Genomic DNA, 23,580 nt, shown 5'->3' on the forward strand with positions numbered 1-23,580 from the left:
GAGGAAAGTTACAATTAATGAGACGTAGTACGAGTTTCCTTGGCATAATTCACTTTAAGGTTTGGCGGCTCAGTAGGAGCCAGCCTCGTGGCTCCTGGGGTGTGTCTTTGAATCTGAGCTCCAGCTCGGTGTGGGGGGAGCGTCACAGTCCACCAGTGCTCCCCCAGTTTTCTCCAGCAGCCTGTGGTTTCGTGAAATGTTGTACATTACCCACAATGCATCTCTGCGTGTGTGCCCTGCAATGGACTGGGACAGTCCACTGGGACATAATGGACTTTCGTCCATTATGACGAAATATGCTCACATTTTAATACCTTGGAAATGAGTTTTTAAATGATGTGAGTCAGAGTCAGCATTTGTTTTTACAGTACAGCTTTATCAAGTGTAGGCACAGACATACCAGCACGATTTATAAATCAACCAGCCTCTGTTTTTTTTCCCCACAGGAAATGAGGCTTCCGGAAGGCCCTAGAATAACAGTTACTTATCAAGAGAAGCTGCACGACAGAGGAGACCATAACAGGCCTTCAGGGCCTTATTCAGAGTAGAACACATCTGTGTTACTCTCCATGGAATGTGCAAAATATTTAATATAATTATGCAGAAACTGTTCACTACACAACCCATTAAAAAACTGGAAACGGATAAAAAAGGAACTGAAATAGACCTAGACACTGTGAGGGATTCTCTGCATCAACGTTCACACTGTAATATTACAGAAATGGTACGGATTTATAGTCAACGGAAGTGCTATATAGTCAGGTTCCAGCATACGACACGCACACACAGCACACGACACAAGCAAAATAAAAGGAAGTTCAGAAACCTTTTCTTCAATATAAATAAATAGATTTAAGATGACGACTTGCATGCATGAGAAGCTAACACAATCTGACTCAGTCATACTCTTCAACTAATGTAACGGTAAGGACTAATGGCGTCCTGGAACAGGGACTCTCCGTCCCGTCTGTCTCTCGGAAAGCCAGCGGCCGTCCAGGAACTGTGGCAAAAGGTGTCACTGGGGGAGTGGCGGCACTAAGGGTATTTCTCACTCGCTGTACTTGTCGACTGTACTTTTGGTTCCCAGTTTTATGTCATCCTCCATTACTGAAGACCAGTTTCCATACTGGAAACGAGAACAGAAGTATGGAAGACGGTAAAAATCTTTCGATGTCGCTCTTGTCCCACCCCAAATTTTAAGCTTGCATTGGCTGCATCCTCTTAAAATGAAACCAATCCCATGACTCATTGCGGCCCAAGTTCGTTCTTGGAGGGCAAGTTAGCAAGTCTGGTCTTGTCAAGACCACAAGTGCGATCTTTGCATTCTTGGTATTGAGAAACGCCCCTAAATTTGGTCATTTTAAGCTCTTACCCCCCCAGGCGCATTTTTTTGGGTAAACCTCCCAACCCCCCCCCCCCCCCAGTTTGAACACTGCTTTCTGGTGTTCGCTTCTTGTTGAGTCCTAAGAAAAAGCCTCCCACTCAATACATAAATATAAACTTGCGTTGAAGCAGCAGCGATTAGGATGCAAATGGACCTCAGTGCCGAAGTACATACAGGGACTGTGCTGCTCGACAGTGATGGTGCACAGACGGAATGAAAGCTTCAGGCAGAAAGCTGTGAGGTGATGAGGACAGTCCAGAGGGCTCCTGTTTCCCTCCCACTGCTAGGTCTGGATCACAAGCCCCCTGAAGGCCAAATCTAGGCTTTGGACCTATAACACACTTATGTCAACCTCAGGTCCCGGTTTGGCAGAAAAACAATCATTAAGCTAAATAAACTAAAAGTAACTGGAAAAGCTGAATGCTAATGGATCCAGAGTCAAAGTGGTGAATTGGTGTGTTTGGATTGCTACTTGTTACACTGAGAAAACACAGCAACCCTGTAGGTTAGAAGTGGCCTCAGTTGGTCTCTCCCAGGTCCACAGCGCCACCTCTGGTGAGCTTGCGGATCCTGCTGGCATCCTCGTCGCGGGGCTGGTAAGTGAGGGAGGGAATGGTACCCATCTGGCTCTGCACGTCCTGGATCTGGGCATCAGGCTGGAGAGGCTGCACGTCCTCGCCAGTGCGCCAGTAGAGGGCGTACTGCTCCGGGTCCGCCACGCCAAACTTGGCAGCACAGAGCTGGCCCAAAGCCTCGGCGGTGTCCGACTCGTTCCACTGGAGGGTCTTGGCAGAGCTGAGGTCCCCGTCCTGAAACAGGACTCGCACGAACCTCTGTAATACGCGACACATAGCGCTTAGGACTGTGGACCAGGCCTGTGCTACACTGCAGCCAGCACTGTACGCACTGGCATCTTTGTGAAAGCTTTCATGAAGCTGACCTGATGCTTCTGGTTCTGGCCCTCTTTGCTCCGCCGCTGACTCCACTCCCTGAGGGACTCCTGGGCCTTATGAGTCAGCCCAGTGGGCGGCACCGCCTCCGGCTGACTCTGGATCAGGCACAGGCTGGCATAGACACTTGTCAGGTAGTATCCGCCTGCAGGAGGAAGCAATTCATTTGATTAACCTTATTGCACAGATACCGGAGAAAATACTACCTCTCTCCCGCCTCTAGCTCCACCCCCCCACTGCTTGTCCCGCCCCCACTCATCTTTAGCTCCATGTTCCGCTCCTTACCCTCCCCTGTGAGCCAGGCGGGCTCCAGGAGCTCCATCATGTACTCAACCTCGATGAGGAGCTCAGGAATGTTGCACTGCACCAGGACGTAGGACAGGGCCGGCAGGAACTCATCAGCGCCGAACTCCTGTCCTCCTGTAATGGTTATATACTGGTTCTTACTCTCAGTATCCTATCCTAACCCTTCTATATAGTGCTTAATCGACTGTACTAACTTGTGTGCATGTTTATTTTATTCCTAATATACACTGTTTCACAAACTGATAAAACTCTAACATATTCAGTGTTATTTGGTAACTTCCTGTAATTTCATCCTGAAACTGTTATCTTTGCCAACCTGTTATCCTTTTCCAAGTCAACAGAAGGATGTTGTTACTTGTTAATGTTTATTTCCAGATATATATATATATATATATATATCTTTAGCAGTGAGTTAAGCAAGACGTCAGTACATCTCTATGTGCACTAATATAATATTTTATATTCTGTGCAAACTTTAAACCCAAAATACCTAATAATTTCCCATGACGCATAACAATCAGATAAGCAGCTAGAAAATGGACGGATACTGCATGTGCAGTTTATATAACATGAGACTATAATTAAAACTCCTCGAGCCGTGACTCTGCCCTGAGAAGGCCCTGCTCATGTCACGTGTATTTCTGTTGGAGATTGCCTGCCGGTCTCCAGACCTTGCTCTTGGTCTGAAACTAGGGTCTCGATTGGCGGCTCCAGCTCCCTGCAGTCCAGCAGGAAGTTCTTGGCCTGTGGTTCTTACTCTCAGTATCCTATCCTAACCCTTCTATATAGTGCTTAATCGACTGTACTAACTTGTGTGCATGTTTATTTTATTCCTCTCCTCTCATTTTTCACTTGTTCTGAAAGTCACTTGGGGTAAAGGGTCTTAAAACACAGTAATGGTACAGTAATGGTAAAAGCTCACAGCTGTGGGGCTTCTCGAGACTGGGAGAGCCCATCTTAATCTTGAACTGTAATGCCACATGGTCAGAGGGGGCGCCCCGGAGCAGGAAGCGTAGCAGAAGCTCACCGGTGCCAGCTGCCATTGCCTTGTACACGGCCTTGCAGACCTGCAGCAGTAGCACTAGCTTGTCCATGGGGGAGTACGCCCTCTGCATCAGCACCAGCTTCTGCCGCGCCTGATCCACACCGCCGGCATCCGGCACCGCCACCCGTACACCGAAGCACTTCAGCGCCCCCTGCTGGGCCCTACACAGACCATCGGCCATCAGCCGCAGGGAGCCGTCCTGAGCGTGGATCGTGCGGAGGGCCGTGTCCAATCGGCTCTTCAGGGGCTTCAAGACGCAGCGGAACATGGCCTTCTCCAGAGCGAGGTCTGGGGGGGTCGGGGGCGGGGGGCACACACGGTTATAGATAACCCCTACAGAACACAAGCACATGCATGCCCTCTGACTCCCCAGATCTGCCCCCACCAACAGCCACGGGGGGTTCAGACGACTATCACCTGTCACATACCACAATGTCGTGGTTACCCATAAATCCACCCCCTCCCAGCACAAAATACTAAATATATACACTGTTTCACAAACTGATAAAACTCTAACATATTCAGTGTTATTTGGTAACTTCCTGTAATTTCATCCTGAAACTGTTATCTTTGCCAACCTGTTATCCTTTTCCAAGTCAACAGAAGGATGTTGTTACTTGTTAATGTTTATTTCCAGATATATATATATATATATATCTTTAGCAGTGAGTTAAGCAAGACGTCAGTACATCTCTATGTGCACTAATATAATATTTTATATTCTGTGCAAACTTTAAACCCAAAATACCTAATAATTTCCCATGACGCATAACAATCAGATAAGCAGCTAGAAAATGGACGGATACTGCATGTGCAGTTTATATAACATGAGACTATAATTAAAACTCCTCGAGCCGTGACTCTGCCCTGAGAAGGCCCTGCTCATGTCACGTGTATTTCTGTTGGAGATTGCGTGCCGGTCTCCAGACCTTGCTCTTGGTCTGGAACTAGGGTCTCGATTGGCGGCTCCAGCTCCCTGCAGTCCAGCAGGAAGTTCTTGGCCTGTGACAGAAAGATCCGCAGGTTCTGGAGCAGCACGGTGGCCGAGACCTGTCCGGCGAGGCCGGATTCCTCCCGCTGCCGCCGCAGGAAGTCCTGCACCAGGGTGCCGAAGGCGGTGCGCCGGTCCCGGGCCAGGTCCTCCACGAGCCGTGCCACGCGTTTCCCCGGCGTGAAGAAGGACATGAAGACGACGCTCATCTTGCGCAGTGTGGAGATGGGTCGGGCGTGCGGCCCAGACGCCACCGGGAAGCTGGTGCCGCGCTCCAGTGGGGCGCGTGTGGGGCTCTCCTCCACCTCCTCCAGGCTGCTCAGGGAACTGCTGCTGTCCAGCTCGCTAAGGGATGGTGCACGTCTCTGGCCGAGCAGCAGCGCCGGATCTGTCTCACCCTCCTCGGCCGCACCGGGCTCAGCCGGAACCTGCTGTAGAGTGGGGGTCACATCAGCGACATGCACTAACTGGGTCACAACCTTGAGTCCAAGCATTGGCCATGTAATTCCCATTTAGTACTCATCTGCAATATACACGACTTTTTATATATTAATACTCACTTCCTGTTCCCATACAGGAAGTGCCCCCTCTGACAGCGGAAATAAGCATTACTTCATATCTAATAATACTCACTTCCTGTTCCCATACAGGAAGTGCCCCCTCTGACAGCGGGAATAAGCATTACTTCATATCTCGTGGTGAAGCAGCTGTCGAGTGTGATCTGAAGCACGGCAGAGGTACCCGGTACCTTAAACAGGGCCTTGGGGGACTGGTAGTCGTCTTCCTCTACAGTGGGTGACAGGGCCGGGGTCCTCCTGAAGGATCCAACACCGGGGCCAGCTCTCTTCTGCAAGGAGGGCTGCAGGTACTCCGACTCCTCCTCAGGGGGACCGGATGGAGCCGAGGACGCCGGCCTGGCGGCTCCCTCCCCTTCGGGGGCTTTGTGCCGTGTGCCTTTCGCCAGTAGTGGTGGCGGCGGGGGTGGGGCAGCAGGCGGCGACAGCGGGCTGGAGGTCTCCGTGGAGACACGAACCTTGAGGCTTCGCTGGAACTGGTGGCGCCGGTGCGGGGCCCCGCGGGGGGGCTGCTCCTGCAAGAAGAGCGGGTTGATGAAGCAGAGGGCACCACGGCCTGGGCCGCAGTCCAGCTCCAGCGGGCTCCGCGTGCGGATGGGGCAGAACTCCTCCAGCGGGGTGATGCCCTCTTGTGGCGTTCCACAGTCCACAGCCTCCAGGGCAGAGGGTAGTGTTGCCTTATCTGCGGCCGGTGGCCCGTTTCGAGGCCCACGGAAGTTCAGTGGTGAGCTCCAGAACTCTAACGTAAAGGAGAACGCGAGACGCACACGGTGAGAACGTGATGGGCGGTGCGGACTCGGCCGCGCACCACTGCGATTAACATGGTCACCACGGCAACCCACCAATGCCCATGTGCGAGATGGATTCAAGCTGCTTGTGCGAGGTAGCCTTAGAAATGGCCTCTGGGAGCTCCAGCGTGAACGGCAGGACGTCCCTGCACAAAACAGGACACACCATTACTACTACGGCAAATAACAAGGTAACTGTAGCCATGTTGACGCGGAACGCCAGGGGTGTGGCCTGACCTGCTGACGCAGTAGAAGGCTATGAGCCTGCAGAGGTCGGGAAAGCTGATGGCGGAGCTCTCGAGGGAGAAGGCTGCGGGGGGAGACAGGGCAGACACTCGGGTTAGGGTTCCTGCCACAGGTGGGGAGGACAGGGCAGGCACTTGGGTTAGGGTTCCTGCCACAGGTGGGGAGGACAGGGAAGGCACTTGGGTTAGGGTTTCTGCCACAGGTGGGGAGGACAGGGCAGGCACTCGGGTTAGGGTTTCTGCCACAGGTAGGGGGGACAGGGCAGACACTCGGGTTAGGGTTTCTGCCACAGGTGGGGAGGACAGGGCAGGCACTCGGGTTAGGGTTTCTGCCACAGGTAGGGGGGACAGGGCAGGCACTCGGTTTAGGGTTTCTGCCACAGGTGGGGAGGACAGGGCAGACACTTGGGTTAGGGTTTCTGCCACAGGTGGGGAGGACAGGGCAGGCACTCGGGTTAGGGTTTCTGCCACAGGTAGGGGGGACAGGGCAGGCACTCGGGTTAGGGTTTCTGCCACAGGTAGGGGCGACAGGGCAGGCACTTGGGTTAGGGTTCCTGCCGCAGGTGGGCAGCACAGGGCAGGCACTCGGGTTAGGGTTTCTGCCGCAGGTGGGCAGGACAGGGCAGGCACTCGGGTTAGGGTTTCTGCCGCAGGTGGGCAGGACAGGGCAGGCACTCGGGTTAGGGTTTCTGCCGCAGGTGGGCAGGACAGGGCAGGCACTCGGGTTAGGGTTTCTGCCGCAGGTGGGCAGGACAGGGCAGGCACTCGGGTTAGGGTTCCTGCCGCAGGTGGGCAGGACAGGGCAGGCACTCGGGTTAGGGTTTCTGCCGCAGGTGGGCAGGACAGGGCAGGCACTCGGGTTAGGGTTTCTGCCGCAGGTGGGCAGGACAGGGCAGGCACTCGGGTTAGGGTTCCTGCCGCAGGTGGGCAGGACAGGGCAGGCACTCGGGTTAGGGTTTCTGCCGCAGGTGGGCAGGACAGGGCAGGCACTCGGGTTAGGGTTTCTGCCGCAGGTAGGCAGGACAGGGCAGGCACTCGGGTTAGGGTTTCTGCCACAGGTAGGGGGGACAGGGCAGGCACTCGGGTTAGGGTTTCTGCCGCAGGTGGGCAGGACAGGGCAGGCACTCGGGTTAGGGTTCTAGCCTCGGCCGGCTGCAGATCACAGGAACTTACTGGAGTCTTCTTCACGGATGATGACCTGCCTGACGAAGGAGGGCATGCTGTCATCTTCCAGCCTGACACACAGCACCTTCTTCTGAGACGTGCTCGACTTGCGCACCAGGAATGTCTGGGGAGTACAGGCAGGGGGCAGGAGAAACAAAAGAGAACCCCACAGGGATCAAAGAAATGGCAGCATGTTGAGAAATTTGTATCGCCCCCTGCATTCCCGTGATTGTGTTTGTAAGTACAAGATCACTCTGCTGATGGTGGACTTTGAACCTATGACAACACGGGCACAGATGCCCACATCACTGAGCCACATACAGGCCCTAACTAACATCCCTGACAGTCAGTCTGCGTGTAGTCAGCTGCCTGTGTTTATGTGTCTAAACACATGTGCATGTGTGTGTGCGTGTGTTTCTGTGTATCCGCATGTGTCTGTGTGCAAGTTTGTGTCTGTCTGTGTTTGCCTGTGCCTATGCGTGTGTGTCTGTGCCTGTGTGTCTGTTTTTACCTGTGCCTATGCGTGTGTGCGCATGCGTGTCCGCATGTGTCTGCCTGTGTCTGTGCCTGTGTGTGCCTGTGCCTCTGTGTGTGTCTGTGCCTCTGTGTCTGTTTTTACCTGTGCCTATGTGTGTGTGCCTGTGCCTCTGTGTGTGTGTGTCCGTCCGCATGTGTCTGTCTGCGACTGTGTCTGTGCCTGTGTGTCTGTTTTTACCTGTGCCTATGTGTGTGTGTGCCTGTGCCTCTGTGTGTGTGTGTATGTCCGCATGTGTCCGCCTGTCTGTGCCTGTGTGTGTCTGTGCCTCTGTGTGTGTCTGTGTGTCCGCATGTGTCTGTCTGCGACTGTGTCTGTTTTTACCTGTGCCTATGTGTGTGTGTCTCTGTCTGTTTGTGCATGTTTGCAGGTTCGAACCCAGCCTCAGCACGTCTGCGGGTCCTTGAGCAAGACCCTTAACCCCCTAACTCCCTGGGCGCCGCTACGGGTGGCAGCCCTTCGCGGTCAACTTACTCCACAAAGAGCAAGTTGAGGGAGGCGTAAAGATAATCTCCCTACAGGGGATCAATAAAGTATGAATTATTATTATTATTATTATGCATGTGAGCGTGCATCTCACCCTGGGCGGCTCTCTCTGCAGGACATGCAGGGCTGCCGCCGCGTTGATGGACAGCTGCAGCCAGACGGGATGCGTCAGTAGCAGGCGGTCCAGCACGCTGATGCTCTTCAGGGAGCCGCGCAGAGGGCAGAAGTGCTTCTCGCGCTGCGGCTCGGGGTAGTCGTAAACAGGGTCCTCCTGCATCTGGGGGCCAGGCAGGACAGGCATTCATGCACCCTGGGCGACTCAGCAGCGGCTGATGAATATGAACAGGCTAAGTAACCTTCTGGAGAAGCACCATAGCACTGATGCTGACTAAACGAAAATGGCCAAGTCTCCTGACCGGTCCAGCGTTTTCTGTCAGCTGTGTCTGAGTCATGCCGCTGACTTCACGCAAAATGATTCTCCCTTCTCATCCATCCTGGTCTAGAGCATGTGCTCTTCCTCTTTTCTCCTCCGTTATTTCCTCCCCAGCCTGGGAATCCCCCCCCTTCCCGGCCGCAGGACGTGCAAGACAGATGTGTGCTGGCCTGTGATTACTCCTCATTTCCATGTTCACTTCTCACAGACCTTCTGAAGACCTTCAACCACAGCTCCCAGTACGCAGGGGCCAGCCATAGTCTCCCAGCCCATGGCACCCTAACTGCCCTAACGTTCATCTGCTCAGCCCTGCAGACCCCCTCAGCGAAACCTCAGCCCCACACTTTAATCACGACGTTTTTGGAGTCCAGGTAAGTATGTCCAGGGTAAAAAGGCCAGGAGCAGATGCTGGGTAGAGCTTTACTTGGGATGCCCCCCCTCACCAAGGAAATTGATGTCACTTCCTGCACAATGCAGAGAATGCAGATAGCCCTGCAGAGGTCACACGTTTGCTGGACACGAATCAGGGCTCCTTACCGCTGGTAGCCAGGGAGCCTCTGACCCAAAACCACGTGAGAGCCTCAGCACCTGCTCCTGCCATCCTGAAACAGGACAGAATTCCCTTTAGGCTTTACACTGTAGGTGAGGTTTCAGAAACACAAGTGGAGAAATGTAGAAGATGTCTAAGGTGAAGCACTGGGGAGTGGGGGGCTGGCTGTCTCTGAGAGACCAGATTACCCAGCATAGACCCCAACAGGTCAAGCTGACACTGTGAGAAACCTCACTAGAGAGAGTGAGATAGGGCTGGCTTTGGGTTCGAGGGTGGGGGAGGCTGATATTAGCCTGGTGGGGCAGAGGGCGGACAGGGGGACAACAGGCAGGAGGATAAGAAAAATACGAAGAGATGTGTCACAGCGGGACACCTACAGCCGAGTGCAGCTGTCCACAGGGACACGGAGGCAGCAGGATCGATTCTATTATTAATCGCCGCTGGTGTTGTTTGAAAAGATGGTGTGACTCTTACTGCCACGCACAGCTTCCGGCGAGCACGCCTGCCGGCTCGAGGGAGGCAGGGCGTACTCTGAATCGATTTCAGAGGAATTTTAAAACTTCTGCTTCAGCGCTGATGAATAACTACATAGAGTACTGTGCCAAAGTCTTAGGCAGTCAACGAAAATGATGTTTAAATGATCTTCACGCTGGTGTCGGCGATAGTATGTCTGTCAGAGTGTGACAACTTCAAAACCTCTCCTAAAGTCACCCCAGCATTTACAGCAACCATCCAAATACCCACATATTTGGTGACTGACCTCCTAGCATACCTTGTTTGGGTAACCAGTACCTCATTAGATTATTTCATCCATCCATCCATTTTCCAAACCGCTTATCCTACTGGGTCGCGGGGGGTCCGGAGTCTATCCCGGAAGCAATGGGCACGAGGCAGGGAACAACCCAGGATGGGGGGCCAGCCCATCACAGGGCACACTCACACACCATTCACTCAGACATGCACTCCTACGGGCAATTTAGCAACTCCAATTAGCCTCAGCATGTTTATGGACTGTGGGGGGGAAGCCGGAGTACCCGGAGGAAACCCCACGACGACATGGGGAGAACATGCAAACTCCGCACACATGTGACCCAGGCGGAGACTCGAACCCAGAGGTGTGAGGCAACAGTGCTAACCACTGCCGCCCCCCATTAGATTATTTAACAAAGTTAATTAATTTAGCTGGTGGTGAAATCTAACAAATTCATGGAATGGCTGTGCTGCCCCTGAGGAGAGGTTTGGGAATCATCTGCGTTCATCTGGCCGTCCAGCACGGCATCTGTGACTCTTTGGAGAACAGAGGAAACTCTTGTTATTTTTCATTGTATTGCTGTTCATTTGTATATATTGTAATGGCAAACTGTTTTTATACACAGAAATATACACAGACTATCTAGACAAATACATTTAAACATGTTCTTCGGTTGCCTAAGCCTGTTACACAGTAATGTACGTAGGGCAGCCAAGCCACCTCCCTGGAAGTTCCGGGAAACCCCCGCATGTTGATACCATCTCCCTGACTCCTGCTCCCCTCCCCCAAAGACTCTAGACAATAGATATCGTATAATCGTATATCTCTATACGAGATATCGTATAAAGGTTCTGAGTGTCCACATGCGGGAACAGCCCAGCATGTCTGATAGGTGTGTGTGTACGAGAGGGGGTGGCACGGTGAGGCAGTGGGTAGCACTCACGCCTCTGGGCCCTGGGTTTTAGTCTCTGCCATGGCTCCATGTGTGTAGAGCCTACGTCTCTCTTATTTATTTATTTTTTACCTGAGAGCTATTGAATCTGAACACGTAGGTGCAGGAATGCTGACAGCCTGGTTCTGGAACGTGTTCTAGCAGGAATCTGCACAGTAATCGCGGTATAAAGCTTAATATGTGTGTTAATCTCTCGTTATTACAGAGCAAATGCATGCTTACTTGAATTAGTACACAAAATACCTTTCATACCCAGATTTCATACTTGCCTATCAGTTATGTCAATCCCTGTCGATAACTTAAAGTGATTTTTGTGTCTATGCTTGTTAGTTTTTGGTTGCCTTCACATATCTTTATAAATTTTGGTTTCCCCTTGTGGGGACTAAAAATATGTCCCCACAAGGGCAAAAACAAGAGGTTTTTATTACACTGTGCAGACATTTGGTCCCCGCAATGTAATATATACATGGACACACACAGTCCACATATTCACATCATTTTTAGGAGAAAAACAACGACAACCTTCACCCCCACCCAGCCCCAACCTTAACCATAAGTAACCAGACAAAATACAAGACTTTTGAAATCTCAGGGTTTTGATTGCAGTCACAGGTTTTTATAAAACTGAGTCTCCTTTCGCATGGACCGAAAAAAAAAAAAAAGTCCCCACAAGGTCAAAATAACATGTTTATCACATCGTGAGGACACAATGTAATATATATAAAGACACGCACGGTCCGAGAGCTCAGGGTCTCCTTACATAAAACTCGGCCCACACAGGCTCATTCTTATGTAATGTATTGGAAGCGAAAGAGGTGAGGAAGGAGCTCAGTCTCTCCATTTGAGAAATGTCCACCGTCCTGGCAGAAAGGCACCAGAATTATTTTTATACTCGCTCGGCACCCTCAAGTCCTCATGAATGATTGTGTGATTCGGTGTCGCCTAACTTGTGGTAAAAGAATTGTGTTCCATTCAACGGCTTCCCAGGATAAAACAACTTGTAGTAGGTTTATTTTTGTTTATTTCTTTGTTTGAATCTCCCAGCTTGCGCTGTGGTCCCACGCAGCCGCAGGGCCCGGCCCCGACTTGCCTCTCTCAGACAGCTGCTTGGCCTGTAATTAGATCGGACCTGTAGGCTGTGATGACATCATCTCCTGTCTGTCCCTACCTGCCGAGGCTGTCTGACAGACAACGATATGCAAAGACTCAACCTCGCTACTCTTCTGTAACGGGATAAATAAACTTAATCTTATCCAATCTAATTGGTAACATGATGTGTTACAGGATGAAAAAGTGCAGTTTATGTCCAAATTCTCTAGAAGTTAGTGAGCAACACATATCGACTGTGCATCATCTGTGGACTTCATTAGTCTGTGGAATCTAGATGTGTGATTTAAAGCCAGCACGGTGCAGTACATACAGTTATCTGTGCAAATACCATTCCTTAACGCCTAAAAGCAACATATGCTTTTGTAAGTGTCAAACACAAGGAGAATTAAAAACTGTAAAACTGCTGCCATGCTTGCTTCATCGGGGGAACGGCTGTTAAAATTATGCAGCTCATTGGCAGGAAAATAAAACAAAAAAAAGGTTTCTTCAAGGCACTTTGGAAAGTGCTTTTCACTGTTATATAAGATCACGGGTAAATATATCTGCTCGTCTGCAGGCAAAGTTCAGGGTCCTGGCTGTTCAGCAGTGGTTCCTCTGCTTCTCACACACTGTCAGATACATAGACCATGTAGCAGAAGGCATCCAGTCACGGGCAATCGCAAAACCACACTGTATGCTTTGTTCTGGGGACTACCATGGAAGAATTACCACTGTCCTTTCCACCACCAGCTGGATGGCTGCAACCTCTGATTGTTATGATTGAGTTCACAGAAAAGGTTAAACGGTATCTAGTGCTTTGCAGTTGGTGCACAGTTGTTGTTCCAATACCATGCTGGTACATGGGTTTTGTTGATTCCAGTAAAATACTGGTTTTTAGTTGCTATGGATTTCAATAGAATGTAAGCAAATGGTTGCTATAGATTCCAGTAGAATGCTTGTGAATCGCAGCTGTTGATTCCAGTAGAATGCTTGTGAATCGCTGCCGTGGATTCCAAACAAAATGTTGTTGAATACTTGCTGTTTTTGCTACAATTGTCTGATAAACTATAAAAATGTTTAATTGCACACCATCGATCATTATGTTAGGTGGAAGGATGCAAAAAAATTTAGTGGCATGGGAGACCTGCTCAGCGTGCCGAGGTCCCTTGGGGGTGCGCAAAGAAATTTAGTGGCATGGGAGACCTGCCCGGCGTGCCGAGGTCCCTTGGGGGTGCGCAAAGAAATTTAGTGGCATGGGAAACCAATCCGCCGTCAATCCGGCTTCTGAAAGGTTGAACAGGTACAAGTTCAGGCCTGGGTTGTTATGGCAGCTGGCCTCATCCTTTCCAAAACATGTCTGGTTGTGCCTTGGAAATATTAACTGAGGCAGGCATTGCCAAGGATTTCAGGGGTCTCTATAAAACCATGGATCCAATTTCAAACAAAATTCCGTAGCTGAAAAAGTACAGGGTAGGACCTTAGGACTGAGATGAGTTTTCCATGCTATCAGGCATGTGTGCAGTTTATGCTGAGCACATTGTGTGAGCATGAGAATTATTCATCTCTCTGTTCAGTGAGAGCAGTTATTAAAATAGCGGCGGCACAGCGAGAGAACATGTCCACGTTTCTAATAACGTGAGCGTGTGACTTTGCAGTGCCAATAGCGCCCAGGTGCTGCGAGTCACACGCGGCTTAGAGCTTCACAAAGCAATCAGGCTTACGCTGGTTTCAAACACACTTATACAACATTAGCTTTCTGTTCCTGCGGCTCTTGCAGACACTGGACACTGCAAGTAGCATTCCGTTCTCATAATCCCCACTAGGGAATACCCTGTTGTATTAATAAAACAATATCTTATAGCTTGGTTGGTTGCTCTGTGGATTAGGATGCTGTGCCTATGATCAGATGGTCACTGGTTCAAATCCCCTGGGTGATTGTACTGCTGAGGTCTAGAACAAGGCTCTTCGCCGCATTTGCCACAGGGACTGTCTGCCCCCTCAGCTGTATGTTGCTTTGGATAAGTGCAATATACCTGCATCACTTTCAATAAACAGTCTGAATCAGATTTACCTAAATTACACTGTCTGTAAACCAAACTCACCCCTTCCTGAATCACTACATACAGATTAAATGACTACAGCGGCAAATTGAAGAGCGAAATTCATTGCGTTAGTCACTACTACTTGTGATAAATGTCTACTGCCGGCTGCCGAACACACAACTGCAGAGCCTGTAAAAAGGAAGGAAAAAACAGGATTCGGTAATGACAGCGTGACTAATGGGAGACGTTATTAAGAGCAGAAGTTCCGTCACCCCGACCATCGCTCAAAGGGGGGGGGGGGGGGGGGGCACTGAACCTGAATGAGCATCAAAGCAGAGAAGCAGTCCCTTCTGGGCACGAGCACAGAAGACGAACCCTCAACGAAACAGGCAAACGACAAACGAAAGCCTGCAGAAGTAAGAGTGTCACACCTAAATGTAAGCAGGGTGTTACTCTGCAGCTATCGATCAAATTAACTTCAGTACATTTAAACTACACCTGCTAATATGCCTACATTTATGTCAGAGGGCTACAGAGTGTCACCCAGGGTTCATTTTCAGCTGCATGACTAACCGGTGCTACGATCATTTCACCACGTCTTTCACCACGTCGTTCACCGCGTACAGCCATTTTTAAGCTTGGTGTTACTTGGAGCCCTTCCCAGAATTCCCAACTGATAAGGGTGGCGTGGGTGGTGCTGAAAGTTCACTGGAAATGCCCTCTTTCGGAATGTGGAAGATAACAAAACTATGTAGGTGGTGTAGGGCCAATATGCAAGTTGGCCGGGGTCAGATTGGCCCCATGCAGGCGTCAGTCATCAATGGCAACAGCGGTTGATTAATTAGGTCCAATGTTAAGCGAAGTACTTTGTATGGGAGTGTGCATGTCGCTCTGTGATGGTTTGCCGTCACATTCAGGGTGTCCCAGGACAGGCCCCCAGCCAACCCTCCCTAAAGTGGGTGGGTGGATTAGACTCCGATCCTACTCTGTCTGCGGAGCTGGTTCTCACCAGGTCCAGCTTTCCAGATCCCTCTCACAGCCCAGAGGTATGCAATTACAGGAAATTATGTGTTTCAATTGTTCATAGTGTGCGTGTGTGCCTGTCTTATGCATATATTACATTGCGGGGACCAAACATAAAAAGCTGTTATTCTGACATTGTGGGGACCACCTTTTCGCCCCCAACAAGGGGAAGCTCAGTTTTAATAAAATCTGTGACTGTAATCGAAAAAGTAAAAATGCCAAAAGTCTTGTGTTTTGTTTGGTTACAGATGGTTAAGGTTAGGGCTGGGTAGGGGTTAAGGTCGTCATAGTTGGGATTAGGGTTATGGCCGTAGAAATGAATGGAGAGTCCCCACAAAGATATGAATGCAAATGTGTGTGTGTGTGTCTGTGATGGACTGACTCACCACCCAAGGTAACCCTGAGGAGTCCTGCCCTGAACAAGCAGTACGGAAAATGAACTGATGAATGAATGCATCCACATTCCGTCATTTCATTTGTTTATTTGCATTTAGGCCCCTTACTCTATACGAATCTGCCTTCTGTGTCCATCGCTGGAGCCACAGTGCACCAGACTCCCTTATTAGACTTAACAGAAGCACTTCACAAGACAATTTTAGGGATCCTGTTGCAGCAACATTTCAGTGTGGCTACAACAGATAACTTCCCCCCCTTCCCCCCATCAACAGTAACTTGGCCCAAGCAGAGCGTTAAATGAAGCAACAGTATTCACTTTACCGCCTATACATGGTAGGCAACACTAGACACTGCTAGTTAAATGTGCTAAATTCTGGTTCTTGTTACCGTGACCAGTGGGGATGCTACACGCTTAGGAAAAAACAGCAACCAAGACACAAAGGGTTAGGTAGTTAGCTAGTGTGGTATTGTCACGCAGCCACTAATAATAAGGAAAACACATCTCCAAACAGGTATTTCTACTGTTAGTAGCAAGTAGCATTAGTAGCGAATAAAAAACGTGTAATTTCTTTAATGCTAACATACTGCAGGTGGTGACTAAACACTTTTCTATATTCTTTTTGTATGTTCGTTCAACACACTGATAAATATTTTCAGAATGGTCAGGTGACTGAAAATTATTCTCGTCAGAAGAAATCCGATTAAATGAAATGACACGTATGACCTTAATGCAAAATGGAAGCTATATGAAATTGGACAGAAAAAAAAACTGGAAATGAATGCTTGAAAGAACATGAGCGCAGAACCGCTACTCTGTCTTAGGTGCTACGTTCATTACCTGTGACAGCAGGTAGATAATTCACGCCTCTTTAAAAATGCGAATTCACACAAATGACAAGAAAGGTGCCACTTTGCGACGCATTATTTTAGGACGTCTAAGCAAAAACGCAGTTAAGGCGCTCCACGTTAATGTCCTGACACGTTTCACCTTCCTGATTCCGGCGAACTGACTTGGTATTTATGTATTTCGCTTTTCTTTCTTGCCTGTCACACCTTAGAATACTTCAACAAATCGCTACGCATTTATTATTTATATATAGATATAAAACGAATTGTCGTTGGGGACTAAGGGGTGTTTAAGGTGAAAGCGGCACCTACCTTCTGGGTCTCCCCCCGCTCGCTAAGTACTCGAAGAAGTCGATTCCGCCGTCAGCCCCGAATCCATACGAATGCTCAGGGCGCTATATTTGAATAGACGTAAGTAACCCGGATTTTTGTCATGTAAAAAGTAGGTATTGAGACAGACTTTGCACGTGGGTGTGCACCGTGCGGCTTCAGCGCACATACTTCCCTAAGCGCTGAATCACGCCTTACTCACTCTCCCTCTTCCCTCCGCATCCTTTCCATTCCTCCCCTCCTTTCCTCGTGAGCTTTGAAACTTTGTTCTGCTCTAAAGTTGTTCGGGTTTGCGCATGCGTCGCAACTCGGCATCGCTTTACTGTACGTGCTTCCGACGGGATAATATTGTACGGTCTCAATTTTCCAATGTATGTGTGAGCTCGTCTATCACGTCAAATAACTGTTGTAAATGTGCACTTGTCGAGGTCTGTATAGATATAGCACGCAATACGTTTTGATCGTGTGGATGGCGACTTTCATGGAGCGATCCGTCGTGCGCGGATTCAGGGCCACATTTTTATAACTCACGGAGCTGATCTGGCGTCAGCAGCATAGCGGTTAAGGACGTAGCGTGCCTGAAAAATACTGCCTCAAGAACTTCCGTAATTAAATAGTATACTTTCATAAGCTAATTGGCACGAACTGTCCACATGCCGCACCAGTGCGTCGGTACGTCGGGTGTACCTCACAGTATTGTAAGAAGTTTAGCGAGCCCAGATTTTTATGATGAGCGCTACAACTTAGACGGGTCCACTGGTAACTGCTGCAACCACCTTTTTATAAATTAGCTGGGGAGGTCCAGGCACATGAGACGGAAATATGAAGAGGGAATATCCTTTTTTAATAAATTCAGCCGAGGGCTACAAGCCTTCCTAGGGGACAACTCCCACATGCGCACAGCAAAGCGTGCAATCACACCCGACAAAAAGCACAATAAGCAATGCGCACTGCAAGTGAGAAATTAAGCACTGCACTCTGTGTTAGAATAGCCCTCAGCAAACACTGCTGCAAACCTCGGCTAGAACGTCACCGACGCACATTTATACACACATGCACACCCCCCTGGACTGAGGCAATACCAGCTTCCCCGTCCTCCTCTAGAGAAGGGGGATGTTCTGTGCCGTGGTGCCGCCCCATAGTAACAACTCCCAACGCTGTATACATTCCGCTGCTCCCTAACCATAGCGCAAAACTAACTTGCCCCCCCCCTGCCTCGCCATCTTCAACCCCGGCCGACCTCGTATCGGCGCCGGGCGCCGCACCCCCCAAACCACATTAGCCGCCGGTAACAGCGCAGTTCCTCTCCTGTTAACACATCAGTGCCGTTTCTCTCGAATCACCGCGGTCCCTCCTTATCTGTCCCAGGCCCCCTTTCAGAACAGACGCCTCCCCCCCCATACCTTCCAGATGCAACTCATCAGTAATCAGATCGCAGATACTTTCCACGCCCCTTCCTACACTATTTCATTTAGCTTAATTTGTTCCCTCATAAAATTAACGTTTGCATTTAAATTGGTAGTTGTGCCCACCCCCAAAAATAGCAAACTCTTCTACGCCATTCACTTGGATTTTTTAAAACTACACACGTTAAACAATCAACATGTAAGACGAAAGTCGCTGAATTTAAATTCTGATTTAAAATCATAGCTGCAGTCCTGATAGTGATACCTGCGTAAGTGTGTGTGTGTGTGTGTGTGTGTGTGTGTGTGTGTGTTTGGGTCAGCTGACGGATATGTAAGTATGCGGTTTTGCAGAAAAGCGGCAGCTAAGCAGCTCGATACCATTGAAAGGGCTTTATTAATAAAACAACTCCCACGTTTTCGGGAAACATTCAGTTCAAATATACTGTAGTTACTTTAGCTGTATATCGGAATGTTGTAATGATAATCATATTACAGAAGTCTATGAATTTTATTAGTAATGTCATCATATTAAGACATTATGTACATAACCGGTTCCTGTAACTGCCCCGTGTGAGCTTTATGGAGAATTCCCATTTACAGAAGAGTATACACGAGTAATTTATTTTGCGTTTACATTGATGGCCATATACCTCAATTGTTATTGGATACCCATTTTAGAAGATATTTAGGGTTAGGAACACGAAGATGTCTGTATTTTAATACCATAACCGAGTCCCCCGTGTCTTCGGAGATGCCTGGCATTATTCGGAATAGTCATGTAGCGTAATTGTTATTACATAACCAATGCCTTTCTCAAATGATCCCAGATGGCTTATGTTTAGTGAAATGGATGAAAAAAATCACTGAAATTTCAGCAATAATGGTAAATTTTACTGACGCTCAGTCACAAACCAAACCGGGAGCTGAAGTCACGGAGCGGCCCGAAAAACAGAAGTAACTTCGCTGCTGTTTAGTATATTTCAGTCACTGCGAATGATTCATCAGTCGACGCTTAAAAATAGTCGGAAGCGGTAATTACATTTTATAATAAGAATGCCTGTGATATCGTGATCACGGTGAGGATTCACGTAGCCTAATACCTGCAGTCAACCAAAAAGTCAATATCACGTGCCTTTAGGCTTACAGTCTACTTATGTTGTAATCCAAAGCATCACATCTACAGTAGTTCTTTAACAGTCATGCAGACCGACTCATTTAAGGAAAACCGATTATGAAACTGTGGGAAAACGAGGCAGTATGGATGACACAAATTTAATTTATGCATTAGGCGTTAAAAGTAGGATGGATCGCAGCAGAAAGATCCTTTACTTTGGGAAAACTTTAATGCAAAGTGACGTTAGTAGGAAATGTTCTCTTTCTGGGCCATTTTCCATTTGAGGTGGGAATTGAGGTGGAAACATTTTTAAAATCAGTTTAATGAATCCCTAAATTAAGCCATCTTAGTATGTCTGTTAACACGTCCTGTTGTCTCTCCATACCTGTCTGAACTACGAAGGATCGAAGGGGGTCCGGACCCCACCAGTGACTGTAACACCCAGGGGCCCCGCTAGAGATTTTGGGCCCTGGAAGGAATATCATATAGGGCCCCAATCCCAGACAAATTCAGTTATGCTCCATTTTTTTTAAAGAAGAAAATTAGAAAAATAATGGATCAAGAGATGTTTTATATGAAAAAAAATGGTCAATGTTGAAATTTGTTTTTGGTGTGAAGATGTTTTGCAGGTGCAGAGCAACCTTAAAATGTCACATTTCAAGCGTGTTTTACGGTCTGCAGCCTCCGTGACTTGGTTTCCCGCTCCAAATGGAGAATGACCGGTTTTTGAGCATTGAATTCTGTTGAATTATTTAGCATCTAATGTTAACATGGATATAATCGTGCTGTATATCGAGATTTTATCTGTTTGGCATCACGCCTGACATAGATAAAATATTTTAAACACGCAGTACAATAAAAACAATACTGTAAGATTGCGAGACCATTATGTCATATTTCAAATACAAATTTTCGCCGTGAAATTCGCGCAGAATCTCTTCCGTACTGAACGTGCAATGTTCTATTAGTTCTGCATAGTCTTCAGTGTCACGTTTTAAACGCTTGGTGTCATTACAGACCACATTTAATATTCGTTTCAAAAGTTTTGCAAATCTGATTGCGGTTTGCGATGCGCTTCACTTTCCCTGATGACTGTAATCTAACCCTGACACAGCGTTGCCAACATGTGAGCAATTAAAGGGCGTATAAACTGCCTGTGTGTTATTTATTTGTGACAAGACAGATGGTTTCGGAAGCATTTACGTTTGTTTATTTAACAGACGCCCTTGGCCAAAGCCACTTACGAAATGTAGGCAAATAAATCCCGAGCGTACAGCTGTCAAAAATCCAACTTAGGTATAAGTGTATCTAGACTCAGCTCCCTATGAATGGCCGGTAAGAAGCGCATGTCAGCATCGGAGAAAAACCTATACAGTGCATTTCAATGCATCGTAAGAATAGCGTGTTTCCGAAAGACCATAAGTAAGGATAGCTGGTGAGAATGGAGCAGGTCACTCACTGCTTGAGCTAGCAGAAGACGGTTCTGGGCTATTTCTCGAAGGGACTGCTTGTCACATGGGCAGCTCCAATAACAAATATGAAGGATGTGTGTGTTGTGCACTTGCCTTCACAAAAAAATTACATTATTAAAAAGATTTTCAATAAGGAAATGGAAAAAACATACATATATTTTGTCATAAAAAAAGGGTAGAAGTTTGTCCCTCGTCACTGGGGCTGTATCCTGTAAACATACCTTTTAAGACACAGAAATTGGGACATTTTTGTACTTTTGATGGTACAATAATGTTGTTCATACCTTGGGGATGTCCTTCAGAGTCAATTTCTGTACCTTAAATTAGACCAAAAGGTACATTTACCTACAGCTGGGGTACAATTGGCAGACCCTTGAGGGTGCAGCCCCAGTGACAAGCAGATGTACAGTGCGGTGCTTGTTTTTCTGACAGTGAACTGCAGCGGTAGTTAAACTGTGAATGGGTAGATAGCTGGTTATGCGGAATATTGTAAAGCCAAGGTAGCTATTGTGTCACTGCATGGGTCGTACACTCAGATGAAATAACCTTCATAGGTAAAAATACAGTTTAAAATTAACCCTAATTTTTAATGTTTTTTTAAATATCCAGTTGTGCAAATGGGTTTTGAGTATGCAGAGGAATGTGTAGGAGTAGATTTTGGTTACAGTATTATGAATGTGCAGCATGGGCCTGTCAGCCCATGCCCAAGGTTCCCGACCCAAAGAGGGACTCTCAGCTCATGCCCAAGGTTCCCGACCCAAAGAGGGCCTCTCAGCCCATGCCCAAGGTTCCCGACCAAAAGAGGGCCTCTCAGCCCATGCCCAAGGTTCCCGACCCAAAGAGGGCCTCTCAGCTCATGCCCAAGGTTCCCTACCCAAAGAGGGCCTCTCAGCCCATGCCCAAGGTTCCCGACCAAAAGAGGGCCTCTCAGCCCATGCCCAAGATTCCCGACCCAAAGAGGGAGTGGCTCAGCCCATGCCCAAGGTTCCCGACCCAAAGAGGGCCTCTCAGCCCATGCCCAAGGTTCCCGACCCAAACAGGGCCTGTCAGCCCATGCCCAAGGTTCCCGACCCAAAGAGGGCCTCTCAGCCCATGCCCAAGGTTCCCGACCCAAAGAGGGCCTGTCAGCCCATGCCCAAGGTTCCCGACCCAAAGAGGGCCTGTCAGCCCATGCCCAAGGTTCCCAACCCCTGCGAATTAGTCCAGCCTATTATTCTTCACTCTTGTTAACCACCCTCAGCTGCCTTGTGTTTTACCCCTTGTTAGTCCTGTATATGTGAGCCCCAGTCCTGTGTATTGTTCTGCCCTCCTGTTAACCACCTACAGCTGCCTTGTTTTACCCCTTATTATTCCTGTATATGTGAGCCCCAGTCCTGTTCTCCCCTGTCCAGCCATTGTTACCTGTTTCTGAGTTTTGCACGTGTCTACAAATAACAGCCCCCTGAGGGTTCTTTGCACGAGCAGTGAGCTTCTGGGCTGTTCTTCTTTGGCCTGGCCTGACAATTCTCTTTTGAAATCTCATAAAAGCATTTTACCTGCCCTTAAGTCTTTCTCTCTGTTTTGATTCTTCACAGTGGGATTGAAGCTGAATTTCTGTATTTCATTGGTTTCAATATGTTCATACCAAGTGCATGGGAACACCATCATCCTGGAAGATTCCAGAGAGGTCTTGCTCCTTTGAGGACAGACATGCATTGGACGAAGAAGATCAGCAGGAAGGACTCAGCATTATCCCTCTAAGGCGATCTGGGTATGTATCCCCTGCCAGGAAACACCATAAGAGAGCTGCCAGAACCTTCCGCCGGGTGAAAGGAACATGGCTGCTTTCTTTTGGCATTCGCTGCACACGCACTCATCACCGCCTCATTCAGGACCCGGTGACTCATCTGACCATATGACTCCTTCCCACTGCCCGTGCTGCTCCATTGCACCAATTTATTTTTAAGTGTCATAAAAGGCTTTATGCACCCTAGACAGACCATATAATCCCATAATCTCTCAGAAATAATTAATAATAATAAAGGACTTTTAATCCACTGTATAACTAGGTCTGGATTCCACACCAACTCCATTCAAATCATTATTCATATTTTGGCACTTAAAACCAACCTCCTTCAAAATCACTGACAGCACTTTTTAGCCACAGTTATCCGTCTTTTATCTATCTGTCCATTCATCCGTCTGTTCTTCTATCCAACATGGCCAAAAGTATTGAAATTCACCTCTTAATCATTGAATTCAGGTGTTTCATTCAGACCCATTGCCACAGGTGTATAAAATCATGCACCTAGTCATGCAGTCAGGTTATGAAAGAATGGGTCGTTCTGAAAAGCTCAGTGAATTCACATGTGGTCCTGGCATAGGATGTGACCTTTGCAATAAGTCAGTTTATGGGGCCTGACTTACGCTAACAGAATGGGGTCACCAAGTACTGAGGCGCATAGTATGTAAAAGCCTCCAGTGCTCCGTTGACTCAATAACTGCAAAATTCCAACCTTCCTCTGGCATTAACCCCAGCACCAAAACTGTACAGTGGGAGCTGCATGGAATGGGCTTCCAAGGCCAAGCAACTGCATGCAAGCCTCACATCACCAAGAGCAATGCCAAGCGTCGGATGGAATGGCATAGAGCACCACTTAGTTTAGAGGCTTAGCACAGTATATATTCCAGTACGGAAAACTTTCAAGCTGAACACTGCAGGTGCAGA

General features: G+C 48.4%; 1 protein-coding gene across 4 annotated transcripts; it reads right to left on the reverse strand.

Moving 5' to 3' along the window:
* Nucleotides 1-355: 355 nt before the first annotated feature.
* On the reverse strand, nucleotides 356-17,366 carry rin1a (Ras and Rab interactor 1a). Of its 4 annotated transcripts, XM_048994679.1 has the most exons (12): nucleotides 16,864-17,362; nucleotides 9,440-9,504; nucleotides 8,564-8,746; nucleotides 7,458-7,572; nucleotides 6,277-6,349; nucleotides 6,094-6,185; nucleotides 5,425-5,990; nucleotides 4,615-5,107; nucleotides 3,668-3,973; nucleotides 2,620-2,754; nucleotides 2,325-2,479; nucleotides 356-2,217 (listed from the first exon to the last, which is right to left on the reverse strand). In XM_048994679.1, exons 3-12 carry the CDS (start codon nucleotides 8,744-8,746, stop codon nucleotides 1,903-1,905), a joined length of 2,433 nt encoding a protein of 810 aa, XP_048850636.1. In that variant the 5' UTR covers nucleotides 9,440-9,504; nucleotides 16,864-17,362; the 3' UTR covers nucleotides 356-1,902. The 4 variants fall into 4 exon arrangements, with proteins under 4 accessions (XP_048850636.1, XP_048850637.1, XP_048850635.1 ...); XM_048994680.1 differs by lacking the exon at nucleotides 9,440-9,504 and having other exon boundaries at nucleotides 4,615-5,104; nucleotides 16,864-17,363; XM_048994678.1 differs by lacking the exon at nucleotides 9,440-9,504.
* Nucleotides 17,367-23,580: the final 6,214 nt, after the last annotated feature.

The sequence above is a fragment of the Brienomyrus brachyistius genome, chromosome 24, assembly GCF_023856365.1.
Source record: "Brienomyrus brachyistius isolate T26 chromosome 24, BBRACH_0.4, whole genome shotgun sequence".
Classification (NCBI taxonomy): Eukaryota; Metazoa; Chordata; class Actinopteri; order Osteoglossiformes; family Mormyridae; genus Brienomyrus; species Brienomyrus brachyistius.